At 51.7% G+C, this 16,631-nt stretch overlaps 1 protein-coding gene across 1 annotated transcript in view; it reads left to right on the top strand.

The window, feature by feature from the left end:
* PMFBP1 (polyamine modulated factor 1 binding protein 1) overlaps positions 1–16,631 on the top strand; it is a 353,820-nt gene that overhangs the window by 244,101 nt on the left and 93,088 nt on the right. Inside the window, exons 8-11 of the mRNA XM_065416399.1 lie at positions 362–445; positions 945–1,091; positions 6,742–6,825; positions 12,087–12,278. Of these exons, the coding sequence (XP_065272471.1) occupies positions 362–445; positions 945–1,091; positions 6,742–6,825; positions 12,087–12,278 (507 nt within the window). The remainder of the gene's footprint in view (positions 1–361; positions 446–944; positions 1,092–6,741; positions 6,826–12,086; positions 12,279–16,631) is intronic.

Below are 16,631 nucleotides of genomic sequence, written 5' to 3'. Positions count from 1 at the left end.
ACCCCAGCTGTCATGTCAGGATATCGCCACGCTACTGACCAATCACTGCAGAGGATTTCCCAATGCTGAGTTTAAAAAACCTCTCAGGATCTGTGGCCAGCAAAATCTGTTGCCTCCCAGTCGCTGTCTGCTCCGCCAGCGACAGAAGTCACGCCTGGCCATTGCAGAGAGGAAGCAGTTACTGCCACCTCTTCCACCTTGCCTGTCCAGAGAAAGTCCCCAGCAGCTGAGACGCCGGTCAGTGATGGGGACTGCACACAGTTAGCTTTGGGGATCAGTGCTTTAGTCCTGTCCTGATCATTGCTCACTGGCTGGCATTCATGATTCTTCCTTTCTCCCTCTCCATGTAAACGTTTTCCAGCTGGAATGCCGAGATGCGAGAATCCAGACTCTTCAAAGCCAGCTCCTGCTCCTGCAGGACAAAAGGGACGTGCTGGCCACCGAGGTACCAAGGCGCTCCTTTCTCTTTTCTCTGTACAGACAATGCCAGAGGAGAGTGCCCAAGCGCTCCGTCGCACAGGGCAGAGCCGCCTGGAGCTGCAACACGTAGCCAGCGCTGGCAGCTATTTGTTTGTTTGTTTATTTAAATAACGTTGTGTTCGCGCCATTGCCTTCTATTTCTGTCCCTCGTCCAGGCTCCGTAGAGCTTCCCCCGGAGACGGGGTGAGGGCAAATGTCCCTCAGCGGAGTGACTGCAGCTCCCTGACTCCCCTGACTTGGACATGTCAGTACTGCGGCTGGTGTGCTAGCAAATCGCACCTACCATATTGGCTTCCTGTCCCCAGAACATCAAGTTCTTGCAGCTAGTGGGGGGGTGTTTCTCCTCCCCTCAGTCCCCACCCCCAGTAGCATCAGGCCTGTGCTGTTCAGGGTTTTGTTAAGCCGTTTAGTATTAATTGATTTTTTTTTCCATTTTTTCTTTCTTTCCCTGGGCGGGTCAATAGCTGGATGCTCAAGAGCAGAGGATCTATCAACTGCAGACCAAGCAGACGGAGAGGCAGGCAGAACTGGAGCAGAAATGCAGCCGGATCCAGCAGCTCGAGCAAGACCTGGAGGCCAGCGGCAGGCTACAGGAGGAATCCCAGCGGCAGGTAAGAAAGACTCCACTCCAGCTCCAACTCTATAGGCCTGGCTAGTAACTTTATTTAATGCACTAGCAACCTAAACCAGCAGCAGTGACCTGCTTCTATTCTCATGCAAATGATGCAGTATGAGAAAGGGCTAAAGACCTGAAAATGGAGGCTCCCAGTGAGGCAGGGAGAGCATGGGAAACCAAGGAGAGAAACCGCTGCATTGCTAGCTGCAGAGATGCACTCTGCCCAAACCCTGACTCCAGGGGTAGCGGCTGCAATTGAGCAGATGTCCTAGGCATTGATCCCTGCATCCTGCTGTCAAATCCTCTCGGAGTGAGGAATCGGGTGGCCCTGTGGAGGACAGGAGAGGGACTGCACCCCTGGGAAGGAGCTGTCCTAATGGGTGGTAACAGCAGTAAACGGTGAGTCAGGATGAGGCTTGTTCAGATGTATTGGTCTTGGCTCCCTGGGATAGAAACCTTGAATTTGCTTCTGAAGATACACACCCTTATAATGAAACTGTCCCAATGCTTCTGCAGACCCTGGCAACAGCCTCTCTGCTGGGCAGTATTTGTGCCTAGCTCCTTTGTAGCCCCAAGGTCCCCTTTTAGCATTTTCTCCTCCCCTTCCTGTATCCATTGGGTTTCCTGCCCTTACAGATCTCTATTAGCAGGCTCTGTGCTTCAGAGTCTGCCAGGAGTTAACCCCTTTGCTTAGACAATTTATTCCTGCTGTGTGTGACTCCAGCTGGGGAGGGCGTGCTGCCTCCACAGGCACCTCAGCCGTGGAGTTCCACGCTTGCTGGCTTGTCGGGTGCCCGTAGCTGTGAAGGGTATTGACCACAGCTGTCATTTGGATCAGTATGGCAAGTGGACTCTGGTGTGATGGTAGCCAGTGTGGAAAGTCCGCAGCTGGTCCCACTGTGCACTGCAGGGCTACTTGCTGAACCTGACGATGTGACCCATTGGACCATTGCAGCTCTCTTTCAGCATCCCATAAGCCTGAGCAATTTGTCTGCCTGTGTAACAAACTGATAAGGAAATCGCTCCGAATACTGGAAGATTAAACCCCAGAGGATCAGGTCCCTGCTTGCTGGACAGGAGTGAGCTAATCACGGCAGGGCTTGTCCAGAACATAGCAGCATTTCAGAGTTTTTAGCAGAAAATGGAATTTGTTTTGTTTCAAGTAGCTTGGTGGTGCTGCAATGCTGCTCTGGCCCTGGGCGGGAGTGTAACGGGATATTGCTCCTCCTGCTGTCAAGTTGTGCATGGGGGGGCGTATACAGAAACGTGGGTGGAGAGCAGCCCTGCTCTCTGGTTGTCAGTAGCTCTGGGGCATGTACTGTGTGAAGATGTGTGAATTTGTCTGTTTGCATGTGTGTGAGTCTGTGAGTGTATCCGTGTGTGCACGTTTCTCTATTTGTGCATCTGTCTGTAAGTGTGAGTCTGTGTCGGTGTATGCGGGGCGGGGAGGGGGGGAGAATCAGGCTGGATGTTGATGCTCTGTCTCGTTCCCTGCTCCCTCTGCCCTTCATGGCTCACACATGCTGGCTCCTTTGTGTGGTGTGACAGGGGAAGGGGAAGGGGACCATTCCAGCTCACAGTCAGGGTGCCAAGAGCCTTATGCTGTGAAACTCCCAACCAAGTGCTGCTGCTTGTGTCATTGGCCACAAACATGGAGGGTTTGCCTGGAGTTCAAGCATTCAGAATCAGTAAGGTGATCTCTGCATTCCAGCTCCACCAGTGATCCCATCAGACTGTCCCAGCCCCAGGCCGGGGGCTCCCTGCCCTCCTAGGCGTGCGGGGCCGGGCCCCAGGCCGGGGACTCCCTGCCATCCCGGGCCCCAGGCCGGGGGCTCCCCATCGTCTTGGTCGCATGGGGCTCATCATATTCCAGCTCCATGTTTAATTGAACTGGCCATTCAGCTAAAGCTGCCAGCACTGGTCCCCCTTTCCAGGGCTGCCTGTGGGGCTGGAGTGATCACACCTTCCAGCCCCTCTCTGGCAGTTCTGGCGAGTCTGAGTAGCACTGGAATGCCACCTGAACTAGGAAAGGTGTCACTCAGCCTGTCTCCTACCCTCGCTTTGCACTTTATGCTCTGCTCTCTCCTGGCTTATTGTTTTCTTCCCTCCCATGTGTGTCTCTGTGCTTGTTTTCACAGCGCCCTCTATGCCTGGAGCACTTCCTTCTCTCTCTGCGTGAACCATCCTCCTCTGCTCCTGCAGAGCCCTCCACAAATTGTTCTTCTCTCAGCTCCACTCAGTGCTTCCTAGCCCTGCCCATGTGCTCGCCATAAAATACAAAGCAAACACAGAACAAGGATAAAGCCACTGATCATGTGGCATTTATGGGACACAGGAGAGCTTGTGGGAGTGAAGAGGACAGCACTGTGCTGGCTCTAATCATTCCTATTGGACAGAGTTTGCCATGTTTGGGCCTGTGCCTCCTCATCCCTCCAGAGCACCACATGGCTCAGTATTCTCTCCCCTTCTCTTTAACCTCCACGAAACCAGATCCCCATCTGTGGATCCCCCTCCTTCGCAGCGTCAGGTTCAGGCTTCTTGTCCTAAACTTCAAGGCTATGTAGCAGGAGAGGCCAGATGATTATAGAGGCCTTAAAATCTTTGAATTTATGAAAACAGGCCAATAACTCCAGGACTTATTGCTCCTGGGGGGGCCCCAACCTAACCCAGCAGGGTTCACAATCCTGCACCTCATCTCTCAAGCCTGGAGCATGCTCGGACACCTCGCTGCACTGGCATGCCAGAGCTCTACACCCTACACAGAGCATGGGACAGAGCATTCTCAGGGCAGGACCACAACTATGGAAATCTTGCCAGAAGAGATCAGATTATCTGCAAGTCCATGGTCTGCCCCTACCCTGTTCCTGTAGCAAGGTCCCTGGGGGGGGAGGGGGTGGCAGAAATGCTGGGAAAGGTAGCGAGGGAACAGAAACAACTCCCTTCCTTCCAAGTGGAAAGAGATCTGCAGGGAGCAGGAGCTGTCGGTAGGTGTCTCCAGTGAAGAGACTAGAAGGAGCCTGGAAAGGAGCAGGCTTTAGTGTTCTCTACTGAGAGAGACGAGGAAAGGGACAGGAGTTCTGTCTCTGTCTGGTCAAGAGGCCTCAGAGGAGGCCACACAGAAAGGGAATGTTGGAGTGGGCTTTGTTACGGAGCCCTTAGGACAGGGGGTCTCAAACTGGGACCCCTTTAGGGGGTTGTGAGGTTATTACATGCTGCCAGCCTCCACCCCAAACCCCGCTTCGCCTCCAGCATTTATAATAGTGTTAAATAGATTTTAAAGTGTTTTTAATTTATAAAGGGGGTTGCAATGAGGGGCTTGCTATGTGAAAGGGGTCATCAGTACAAAAGTTTGAGAACCACTGCTAGGAGAACAGAACTGGGAAGAGGTAACAAAGCAGACTGGCTAGGGAGAAGCCCTGAAGGGACTGTCCCTGGCTGGGGACGTTCCTGGGATGCCTAGAGTAGTGGGTGCAGAATTTGTCTGGACAGTCAGACATAGACAAGTCCAGAAAGCAGACTTTGCTACGGGACTGTGCTACAATACTAATGACCTTGGAGAATCAGAAGCAGGGAGAGTTTGGAGCAGACCTTATGCCTGCTTCATTGTCTGGGACCCTGGTGAGGTGAGGCTAGAGAACTGGAGACTGGAGAGGAGGGAGGCCAGAAGTTCCCTAGAAAAGGGATCGGAGCTGGAAGGTTGGCACAGACTCGTGAGGACAAGCCTGTGACACAGGGTGGAATGGGGCTGCAGAATTTGCTTGGGTTGGACTTAGCTTCGTTTCTTCTCTTGTTCACGTGAAAGGGGGGTGGAGGGAAGGAAGCAGCTTGTGTTTTCTCAAGAACAGGTAAGACCATGTCAGGCCCGCACCCCTCCCGCTTGAAACCAGACTTTCACCTGGAGCGGCACCAGTAAGCACTAACAAGGAGGAAGAACAGCTTACCATTCAAACAGCCCTATCTGCACGGGAACCAACACCGCTAACCCCATTTCTGTTTAGTCTCAGTTCAGACCCAATGGTGATAGGCACCATAAAAACACACCTCACATAGCTAGCTAGGAAAATAAGAAATATACAACACAAATTAAGGGATATGATCTGCTGTATGGCCTGTTTCTGTTGTCCTCCTCCTCCCATCCCTGAGTCCCAAGGTCTGCAGTCGCTTCTCATTATCATCTGCCCTATTTGGATTGTAAGCACCATTGGCCAGGAACCTTGTTGCCGTACGTGTCTGTAAAGAACCGAGCACAGTTATGGCACTGGACAACCTGGCAAACTGAATCTGCTGCAGAACCATTGCACTGGTCAGGCCTTGGAATCCAAGGTGCACGGAGCATTCTGCAGGGTTGTAGGTCCTAACTAGAGCAGAGTTCACTTCATTGCATTATTTACCATTGTGCTGGCCTAACTCCATGCCTGGGTGCTGTATTGCATCAGAGAGAGAGAACAGAACAGCAATTATCGAGTGAACAATCCCCTGTCATCCAGTCCCAGCAGTCAGAGGCTCTGGGACGCCCAGAGCCTGGAGTTGTATCACTGACCCTCCTGGCTAACAGGCAATGATGGACTGATCCGCCATGAACTTATCTAATACTTTTCTGAACCCAGTTATGCTTTTGGCTTTCACAACATCCCCTGGCAATGAGTTCCATAGGTTGACAGTGCACTGTGTGAAGAAATACCTGCTGCCTGTTAATGTCATTGAGTGACCCTTGGCTTTTGTGTTATGTGAAGGGGTAAATAACACTTCCTTATTCACGTTCTCCACAGCATTCATGATTTTAGTGACCTCTATCATATCCCCCTTAGCAGTCTCTTTTTTAAGATGAACAACCCCAGTCTTTTAATCGTGTGGAAACTGCTCCACACTCCTCCTCATTTTTGTTGCCCTTCTCTGCACCTTTCCTAATTCTAATCTACCCTGTTTGAGATGGGGCGACCAGAACTGCCCGCAGTATTTCAAGGTATACGCGTACCGTGGATTTATATAGTGGCATTGTGGTATTTTCTGTCTTTCCCCATGACTCTTAGCATTCGATTCGTTTTTTGACTGACACTGCACATTGAGCAGATGTTTTCAGAGAACTAGCCACGATGACTCCAAGATCTCTTTCTTGAGTGGTAACAGCTAATTTAGACCCCATCATTTTATATGTATAGTTGGATTATGTTTTCCAATGTGCATTACTTTGCATTTATCAACATTGAATTTCATCTGCCATTTTGATGCCAGTCATTCAGTTTTGTGAGATCCTTTTGTAACTCTTCAGTCAGCTTTGGGCTTAACTATCGCAAGTAATTTAGTATTGTCTGCAAACTTAACCACCTTGCTGTTTACCCCTTTTTCCTGTATGACAGAGCCGTCAAGGACTGATTAATAGGGGGATGTGTGAGTTGTGTTAAGGACACATGAGAGTGGCACTTGCCACTGGTTTGCAGAGACGTGCAGTTGATTTGTTGGTATGATGATGAGTGTTCACTTGATGGATCACCTGATGATTCCGTGTTCTGTTCATTCCCTCTGAAGCACCTGGCATTGGCCACTGTCGGAAGACAGGACACTGGGCTACCTGGACCTTTGGTCTGACCCAATAGGGCCATTCTAAGGTGGAGTTGAATGTCTAATATGTTTCCCTTTCTCTTCAGCTTGGGGAGTGTAATGCGCGTCTGGCCCAGGTAGCAGGAGAGAATGAGGCTCTACGAGGCCATCGGCTTGAGCAGATGTTAGCGGTAAGACAGCCTGAGTGCATGGAAGACAAGCTTGTTAGAAATAGGACAGTTGAGTAGTAATGGAGATCATGTAAATAGACCTGTTACTAAAAAGAAGGTAAGGACTAGCTGGGGGGAGGAGGCAGATCAAGGAGGCATAGACGGAGGTAGGGGGCAGGAATCAGACTGAGGGAGTGCAGGGGAAGGTTGGGTGTAGGAGATGGCCTGAGGGGGAGCTGGGGAATGTTAGGGCAGAAGGTGGACTGGGGATGCAGGGGAAAGAAGGGGAGCAGGCGGGGGTATGGGGGTGCAGGGGAAGTAGGGGAGGGTATGGCGTGTAGGGGAAGGAGGGGTACACAGGTGCAGGGGAGGAAGCAGGAGGAGGACAGGGGGTGTAGGGGAAGGAAGGGGAGCAGGAGGGGTACACAGGTGCAGGGGAAGAAGCAGGCGGAGGTTTGGGGGTGCAGAGGAAGGAAGGGGAGCAGGCGGAGGTTTGGGGGTGTAGGGGAAGTAGGGGAGGGTATGGCGTGTAGGGGAAGGAGGAACAGCAGGAGGGGTACACAGGTGCAGGGGAAGAAGCAGGCGGAGGTTTGGGGGTGCAGGGGAAGGAAGGGGAGCAGGCGGGGGTATGGGGGTGCAGGGGAAGTAGGGGAGGGTATGGCGTGTAGGGGAAGGAGGGGTACACAGGTGCAGGGGAGGAAGCAGGAGGAGGACGGGGGGCGTAGGGGAAGGAAGGGGAGCAGGAGGGGTACACAGGTGCAGGGGGAAAAGCAGGCGGAGGTTTGGGGGTGCAGAGGAAGGAAGGGGAGCAGGCGGAGGTTTGGGGGTGTAGGGGAAGTAGGGGAGGGTATGGCGTGTAGGGGAAGGAGGGACAGCAGGAGGGATACACAGGTGCAGGGGAAGAAGCAGGCGGAGGTTTGGGGGTGCAGGGGAAGGAAGGGGAGCAGGCGGGGGTATGGGGGTGCAGGGGAAGTAGGGGAAGTAGGGGAGGGTATGGCGTGTAGGGGAAGGAGGGACAGCAGGAGGGGTACACAGGTGCAGGGGAAGAAGCAGGCGGAGGTTTGGGGGTGCAGGGGAAGGAAGGGGAGCAGGCGGGGGTATGGGGGTGCAGGGGAAGTAGGGGAAGTAGGGGAGGGTATGGCGTGTAGGGGAAGGAGGGACAGCAGGAGGGGTACACAGGTGCAGGGGAAGAAGCAGGCGGAGGTTTGGGGGTGCAGGGGAAGGAAGGGGAGCAGGCGGGGGTATGGGGGTGCAGGGGAAGTAGGGGAGGGTATGGCGTGTAGGGGAAGGAGGGGTACACAGGTGCAGGGGAGGAAGCAGGAGGAGGACAGGGGGTGTAGGGGAAGGAAGGGGAGCAGGAGGGGTACACAGGTGCAGGGGAAGAAGCAGGAGGAGGACTGGGGGTGCAGAGGAAGGAAGGGGAGCAGGCGGAGGTTTGGGGGTGTAGGGGAAGGCGGGACAGCAAGAGGGGTACAAGGGTGTGAGGGGGAGCAGGAGGAAGATGGGGTACAGGGGAGGGCAGAGGCTGAGGGGATAGCATGAAGTGGAGGAGACTGAGGGAAAAGGGAGGGAAATAGGGCAGTGAATGTACGGACAGGTGGGGGGCAGAAGACCATGGAGTCGCCCAGAGGGAGGATATGAGGGGGCAGCTGCGTGGGCATGAGGGGGCACTGAGAGGCAAGGCTAGCAGCTCCCCGTAGCCCAGGGGGAGCAGAGGTCAAGGGTCCCCTCTTGTCAGGGAGGCCTGTGTTTCTGGTTGTGTCGGTGAGGCCAGACTGTGACCCTGAGCTGATCACACGCAAACGGGGGAGGGGGGCGGCAGGTGAGAAACACCCATTTGTTTAAACTTGTTGTTTTGAAGCTTGTCTCATGATGTGGGGGGGGCTGACTCCTGACTGGCGAAGGCTCGGGGCTGCCCACCCAGGGCTGTTTCAGCTGGGTGAGATACCGGAGCCACGGCCTGGCATGTCAGGTGTAATTGAGCACCAGGAGCATGAATTATGGGCCTGCCCTCCAGGCGAGCAGCTCAGCCCTGCCTGTCAGCTGGGTCCCCCTGCCTGACAGGGAGCTCGCCAGGTGCATGAATCAGGATTTGGCACATCATTGTTTAATACAGCCCCATGCTAATGTCTTTCTGAAATGAACCCAAGAAAGCTGTTAACCTCAGTTAGCCGGCTGTCCTCTCTGTGACCTGGATAAATCATCAGGCGGGGACTTCCACGAACTCCATTCTCATTACTTGGGAAATGGACGGCTGTGAGGCTAGGAGCGGCCAGGGGAAGGGCAGAGCTTCCAGTCCAGGCAGATGAAGCTTTTCAGCTCCCGGGAACGTATAAGGAGTGCAAAGATTTAACCATCCTTCGTACTGCAGGCGCCTCTGGCACTGTACAGCTGGGCGCTAAACTTCCCAGAGGCCCACTAGCCCCCTGGCATCCCTACCACACCGTCGTTTCTGCACCCCCTGCTCCGCCCCAGGGGATCTCAGGGACTGTGCTGCTGCACTGAAAGCAATTTGTTATATCAGTGGAGAGTTCATTCCCCCGCAGTGCAGCCCCCCCCGTTTCTACCCATCCCCCCCGCAGTGCAGCCTCCCCCCGCTTAGACCCATCCACCCCGCAGTGCAGTCTCCTCCCGCTTAGACCCATCCCCCCCACAGTGCAGCCCCCCCACTTCTATCCATCCTCCCGCAGTGCAGCCTCCCCCCGCTTAGACCCATCCCCCCCGCAGTGCATCCCCCCCACTTCTATGCAGCCCCTCCGCTTCTACCCATCTCTCTCGCAGTGCATCCGCCCTACTTATATACACCCCACATTGCAGCCCCCCCTGCTTATACCCATCCCCCCCGCAGTGCAGCCCCTCCCACTTAGACCCATCCACCCCGCAGTGCAGCCTCCTCCCGCTTAGACCCATCCCCCCCGCAGTGCAGCCCCCCTTCTACCCATCCCCCCCGCAGTGCAGCCCCCCCGCTTCTATGCATCCCCTCCGCTTCTACCCATCTCTCTCGCAGTGCATCCCCCCTACTTATATACACCCCACATTGCAGCCCCCCCTTCTTATACCCATCCCCCCCGCAGTGCAGCCCCCTCCCCACCACCGCACTTATAGTCACCCCACAATGTAGAAGCCCAGGCAGGTCCCATCAACCAGCCCCTCTGCTTGAACCCACTTCCTCTCTAATGTAGGGGCACAAGCTGATCCCATCATACAGACCCTGGCCCCTTCTTGCCTTTTCTGCAGTGCAGGGGGCACAGAGCTGGGCCATCTCAGTCTCTCTCTGTTTGTGGGCACAGCCAGCGAGGCCTTTCCCTGTCCATGGCATCTGGCCCCAGATTTTGCATTCCCTGTCTTCTGGTTTGGCCAGAGTCCATGGAGGCCAAGAGTGTGAGCTGAGCTTGGTCTCCATGGACTCTCCCAGTGACCTGTGAAGCAGGGAGAGGCAGAGCCAGATATCTCCCCCGCGTAACAAGGGGGAGGCAGATACTGCACCTGCCTGTGATGTCTTTGGGGGCCATCTTGTAATACGTTTTGTGTCAGTGTGGACTAGGGATTGTATGCAGCTCCAAGGGGGAGGGTTCCCACTGCTCTTCCAGGAACCAAACACAGTCACCAGTGATTAAGGCGGATCACATAGTTGGCACACAGAGAGGTGTCCCCCTCCCCAGAGGCTTGCATGGACTGGTTCAAACTGGGTTTTCTGGAGATAACTGACAAAGAAAGGGATGTTAATATAAAAAGGCAATGTTTACACTGGCTTAGGGCCTTCTTCCTGATCCAGCAACTGGACAGGACTGTCGGTCCAAGCGGGGCCCATCCTTCACAGAAGGGTTGGGAAGACTTTGACCTCTGGGTAGCAGTTAGCATGCATATAGGAATGTGTATTGGTTTTATAGGTTTTCTCTGTAATGCTTTTACATTACGGAGGAAAGTGTTTGCTTAGGAAGAGCTGAGTGGTCACGGCCATCAAGCCCTGCTCAGAGCCCTGGGGGAGAAGCAATGTCCGTTATGCAGAGCTGGCTTGCTAGGGATATCACAGTGTAAGGCAGGGAGCTGGGCAGCCTGAGAACCCCCCAGCCAGAAGGGAGTGGGACAAGGGTCCCACCCACAGACAGGTGGCAACTGGAGGCCTGAGACCAGGCTGGGCACTCCTGGACTGGACCACACGGGGCATGTACAGATGCAGTTACCCTGAAAGTGTGGCAAGGTCACAAGTGCAGACAGGGAAGGGGCTGGACTTGGTCCTGCAAGCGCAGGAGACACCTTGTCGTTCTGGGAGATTAGGAGGAAGCCCCATTTTTCAGTGTTTAACAGAAATCTCCGCGGCTGCTGCTTGGAAGCGCTTCCTCTGAGTGCATCTCACCTGGGAAGGTCTCTGTCTGTTTCAGTCACCCTGCAGCAGCCCTCTGGGGACTCGGTCACTCTGGCAGCAAGAAGAAAATTCCCATGATCTAAAACTGCTGGGGTCTCCTGGAAGAGGCAGTGAGAGTGGGAGGAAGGGATCCTCTCTCTCTCTTCTCAGGCAGACGCTGTCATCCCTGGCTGGGACAGGAAGGCATTCCCTGAACCTTCATCTTTTAAATACTTACAAATTTGATTAAAGCTAATGTTAAAAAATTATATAGTACACAGGTTAAGAAAATAGTGTCTGTACATCTAGGTATAGTGCTTAGATTATCCAGAAATACAGTTTGTTTTAAAAGTCATAAGATACATATAGTGCATAATCAGCAATAACCCAAATTTAGGTGAATAAATTTAAGAATACAGTTTAGATATTTGCATCCAAGTATTTGGGTACATCATTCATGAAAAGTTATTCAGAGAGTTGGTTGTGGAAAGCAAATATAGCAATGAGTGAAGATTGTCCCTCAGTAATTGATAATTTTGGGTTGGTTGTCCATTTAGAAAATACTAAACAAAGCAAAAAGCCCACACCCTGCCAAGAATGGAATCCTCCCCTTGCGCCACCAGCCAGTCTGGGCTGAGACTCTGCCAGGCATTGAGGCAAGAGAGACAGAGAATTCAACTGATGGCGTAATGGCGAGAGCGGATAGTTTAATGTCCAGCATCTGCAGGGATTGGCGGCAGTTTCCGCTGGAGTCCGAATCACACAGGGAATTGGGAGCCAGACCATCAGAATGACACCCCAGGTCTCTGGGAAGGCAATGCTGCAGACTGCACCCGCGGGCAGCAGGGTATTAATGTGTGCACAGTGTCAGCCACAGGGCTGCCAGGCGGGGCTAGTCCCAGGCTTCCTTTGGTGAGTTGTTGTGTCTCCCCACCAGATTGAGAAACTGATGTCCAGCCTGAGGACCTGGGAAAAAGCCAGTGGGAGTCTTTCCTGTGAGATGCCAGCACGCCAGTGGGAGGAGCAGGCAGAGCTCCAGCAGAGACTTGCTGATGTTCAGGGTGAGCTGCGGGAGAAAGAGACAGCAGTGCACAGGCTCCAGGCCGAGCTGCGGGATGCTAGCCTGCTGGTAAGACACACACTGAAGCACCAAGCTGGAGAATATCAGCTTCATGAGGGTTTGTCCCTTTCTAGGCTGCATGCACAATACCTACAGCTGGAGCCAGAGCGCTGTGCTCTGCTGGGGTGATTTGAGATTGCCACCATGTCTGCTAGAGAGATGATACTGCCATTTATTATTGTTGCCCCTTTTCGATCTGAGTGGCTAGTGGCAGTTTGAGGTGCTGTGGGTGTTCCGGCAGGGAGCAGAAATTGGTGAGGGTCAGGTATGTCTTTGATGCAGTTGTATCTGTGTATAAAGAATATGCAAAGTCCTGTGTCTCTGAACACACAGAAAGAATCAAATAGCAGGAAACAGCTTCTTTTGATAACACACCAAAAGTTCTCTTTTCAGATTGTACCCCAACACAAAAACATCTCTCCAGGTCAGATACTGTGCTTTCAGCTGCTCCTGTTAAGAGGGAAGGTCCCCTTATGGAGTAGTAAGTAGTTAAAAGATAGGAAACAAAGGGTCGGACTAAGTGGTGAGTTTTCACAATGGAAAGTGGTAAATAGCCAGGTCCCTCAAGAATCCGTGCTGGGATCTGTGCTAGTCAGCATATTCATAAATGATGTTGGGGTTAACAGCGTGGTGGTTAAGTTTGCAGACGATACTAAATTACTCAAGACAGTTAAGTCCAAAGCAGACTGCGAAGAGTTACAAAGGGATCTCACAAAACTGGGTGACTGGGCAACAAAATGGTAGATGAAATTCAATGTTGATAAATGCAAAGTAATTCCCATTGGAAAACATAATCCCAACTGTACATATACAATGATGGGGTCTAAATTAGCTGTTACCACTCAAGAAAGAGATCTTGGAGTCATTGTGGATAGTTCTCTGAAAATATCCACTCAATGTGCAGCGGCAGTCAAAAAAGTGACCAGAATGTTGGGAATCATTAAGAAAGGGATAGATAATTAGACAGAAAATATCATATTGTCTCTATATAATATAAATCCATGGTATGCCCACATCTTGAATACTGCGTGCAGATGTGGTCGCCCCATCTCAAAAAAGATATATTGGAATTGGAAAAAGTACAGAGAAGAGTAACAAAAATGATTAGGGGTATGGAACAGCTTCCATGTGAGGAGAGATTAAAAAACCTGGGACTCTTCATCTTAGAAAAGAGATGACAAAGTGGGGGATATGATAGAGGTCTATAATGACTGGTGTGGAGAAAGTGAATAGGGCAATGTTATTTACACTTTCACACAATACAAAATCTAGGAGTCACCCAATGAAATTAATAGTTAGCAGGTTTAAAACAAATATAAGGAAGTATTGCTTCATGCAACACACAGTCAATCTGTGGAACTCATTGTCAGGGGATGTTGTGAAGGTCAAAAGAATAACTGGGTTCAAAAAAGAACTAGATAAGTTCATGGAGGATTGGCCCATCGGTGGCTATTAGCCAAGATAGTCACCAATGCTCTGGTGTCCCTGAACCTCTGACTGCCAGAAGCTGGGGTGGACAACAGGAGATGGATCACTTGATAATTGCCCTGTTCTGTTCTCTCTCTCTGAAATACCCAGCACTGGCCACTATCGGAAGACATGATCCTGGGCTAGATGGGTTGGTCTGACTCAGCATGGTCCTTCTTATGTTCCTTCCTGCTGTCTCTGCACATGTCTACACTGCACCACAGTACGAACTACAGGGGTATGAATTGCAGAGCACACCAAAATATTGGGCTGTAATTGTCCCATGTGAAGACTTCCGGCACAAACTAAAAGATATGCAGTTCTCATTAACGTAGTCCTCTTACAAACAGGGAGAACCTGTTACCAACCAGAGACTCTCACTGGATTAGGAGTTGTGCAGAATGTTGCTACATTTTAGCTCAGAAGCCAGTAACTGCTGGTAGGAAGACCCACTCCACAAGAGGCACTGCAGCATCAGTAGCTTTCTTCAGACAGATTCCCCTGGTGGTGGAGATTTGCAAAGCAGCAACTTGGAGTTGAGAGCACACTTTCACCAGACTGCTCCTTGGTCTGTCCATATTTAGCTAAGAACTCCTTGCCCATCGTCCACCTGGTGGAACTCTGCTTGCTAATCTCCCACAGAGGCCTTCAAAGAAGAAAGTGAAGTTACTTCCCAAGAGTCACCTCTGTGCATTCACACGACCCGCCCGCTTTCCCTCTACCTCAGAGTTCTGCTCAGTGTCAGGGCTCTGGACTCTATGGAGAAGGATCTAAGGCTGTTGAGGGGGGTGCACTCCCTTATGCCGAGTCGCATGATGATATCATCCTCATGCCTGACTGCTCGTGTACCCCAGTGGGCTTTTCAAGGCAGTTCCACAGCTCGTTGCCAGGGGCGCCATAGCCTACAAGTGTGAATGCTCAGGGAACAGTTACTAGTGAGTAGTATCCCCTTCTGCAAAGGTCAGTACCCTGAGCAGAGCCCTCCACCCCAGGGCACACCTGGCTGTAAAGCCCCTCCTGCAGCTCAGTTCCTTCTTTATAAAGGGCTAGTGCTGCTTAGTGCTCCTTGCTCATCACCTTCTAGGAGTCAATTCCCATTGACACAGAGACAGCTGGTCAAGCCCTAGATGGGCTAGCCTTAGACTTACCCAATTGTAACTGCAGACATGATTGTTACTGATTTGGTTCATTCATGGGCTCATTTCTGTAATACCTTTGGATTCATATCACTTGGCTCCGCTGAACTGAATATGTTCAGCTTTCCCAAAGCTTCCTTTCTCTGATGTTTAGTAATAGAATCATAGAAGTGTAGGACTGCAAGGGACCTCGAGAGGTCATCTGGCCCAGTCCCCTGCACTCATGGCAGGACTAAGTATTGTCTAGACCAGGGGTTCTCAAACTTGGTTCGCGGCTTATTCAGGGTAAGCCCCTGGCGGGCCGCAAAACACTTTGTTTACCTGAGCGTCTGCAGGCCCAGCTGCTCGTAACTCCCAGCGGCCGCAGTTTGCCATTCCCAGCCAATGGGAGCTACGGGAAGCAGCATGGGCCGGGCCACCGCTTCTTGTCCTATCCTCAGAGGTTAAGGAGAACAATTTTTCTCCCTCCTCCTTGTAACAACCTTTATATACGTGAATAGCTCTTTTAATAAGATATTCTTGATTTCCTAGTTGTACAATCTTTTCCCCCCTTTATTTCTGCTAGAGAGATCTAGAGTCCAGTGTCAGCCATTTCAGATGCAATCTTGGTTTGTCCCCCTTCTTCGCTTTTAGTTGGGGCGTGTCTTCTCTGGATCGCTTTGGAAAAGTGCTTTTTAGTTCTCGTAGTGCTTTTGGCAACATTAACTCATTCTGCTTTCTAGCAGCTTTTCCCTTTCCGCCTTAACTGACTCTGTGTATCTGTGTGGTTCCCTCCCCAGCTGTTCACACCCCAACCGAATCTTCACTGCAAAGCTTGGGGCACTCCCATGCTCTGGTGATGACAGTACAGAACCCAACACAAGTCAGCCCTTAGCCATGTTCCTGCCCTTTTCCTTATCTGAAGAATTGTAATCTGCTGTGCCCTAATTATGGTGACAAGTAAGATCCCCCACGCTGATGGATTTGAATTATTCCTCCAATTACTTCTTTCTCGCTACATTTCTTAATTGTACATCATTTGCTTTCCCAAAATCGAATGCCTACATAGCGCTGGGTTTGGTCAGCGTCCCATTCCTTACTGGGCTCAGCTGTCGCTGGTTTCACCTTCTCTATTAATCGCAGTCAGTCTGATCAGTAAGAAGTAGATGCAGGATGGTTCTCCTCTGGCTTGTCCTGTACGTGATCTGGGAACTCTGAGATTAGCGCTAGGCGCCCAGGCCCTTATTTCGGCCGCTTGATTCCAGTGAGTGCTGCTGGCTGCTCAGCATTTTGAAAAGCAGGCCACTTATTTAGAAGCCTAAATATGGGTTTAGGGGCCTAACTTTAGGCTCCTACATTTAAAACGTGCTGCTTGTTGAGGAGAGGTTTGTGATAGTTCCACAGTGATTTCACTGTCGTTAGTAGGATGTTTGAACAGTGATCTAGGTTCTCTGACACATGGCATGACAATAGAATCCGGCAGCATTATAATCATTATTCAGGAGGGAACTCTGCCTGCCAGCCAACACCTACAAACAAAGCTCCTTTCTGTCCAGAGAAGCAATAATATATGGAGATATACCTATCTCATAGAACTGGAAGGGACCCTGAAAGGTCATCGAGTCCAGCCCCCTGCCTTCACTAGCAGGACCAAGTACTGATTTTGCCCCAGATCCCTAAGTGGCCCCCTCAAGGATTGAACTCCAACCCCTGGGTTTAGCAGGCCAATGCTCAAACCACTGAGCTATCCCTCCCCCTCAGCCACACTTGCTTGTGGGAG

Source organism: Emys orbicularis, chromosome 14, assembly GCF_028017835.1.
Source record: "Emys orbicularis isolate rEmyOrb1 chromosome 14, rEmyOrb1.hap1, whole genome shotgun sequence".
In the NCBI taxonomy this organism is placed as follows: domain Eukaryota; kingdom Metazoa; phylum Chordata; order Testudines; family Emydidae; genus Emys; species Emys orbicularis.
This window is presented reverse-complemented; position numbering and strand designations above follow the sequence as displayed.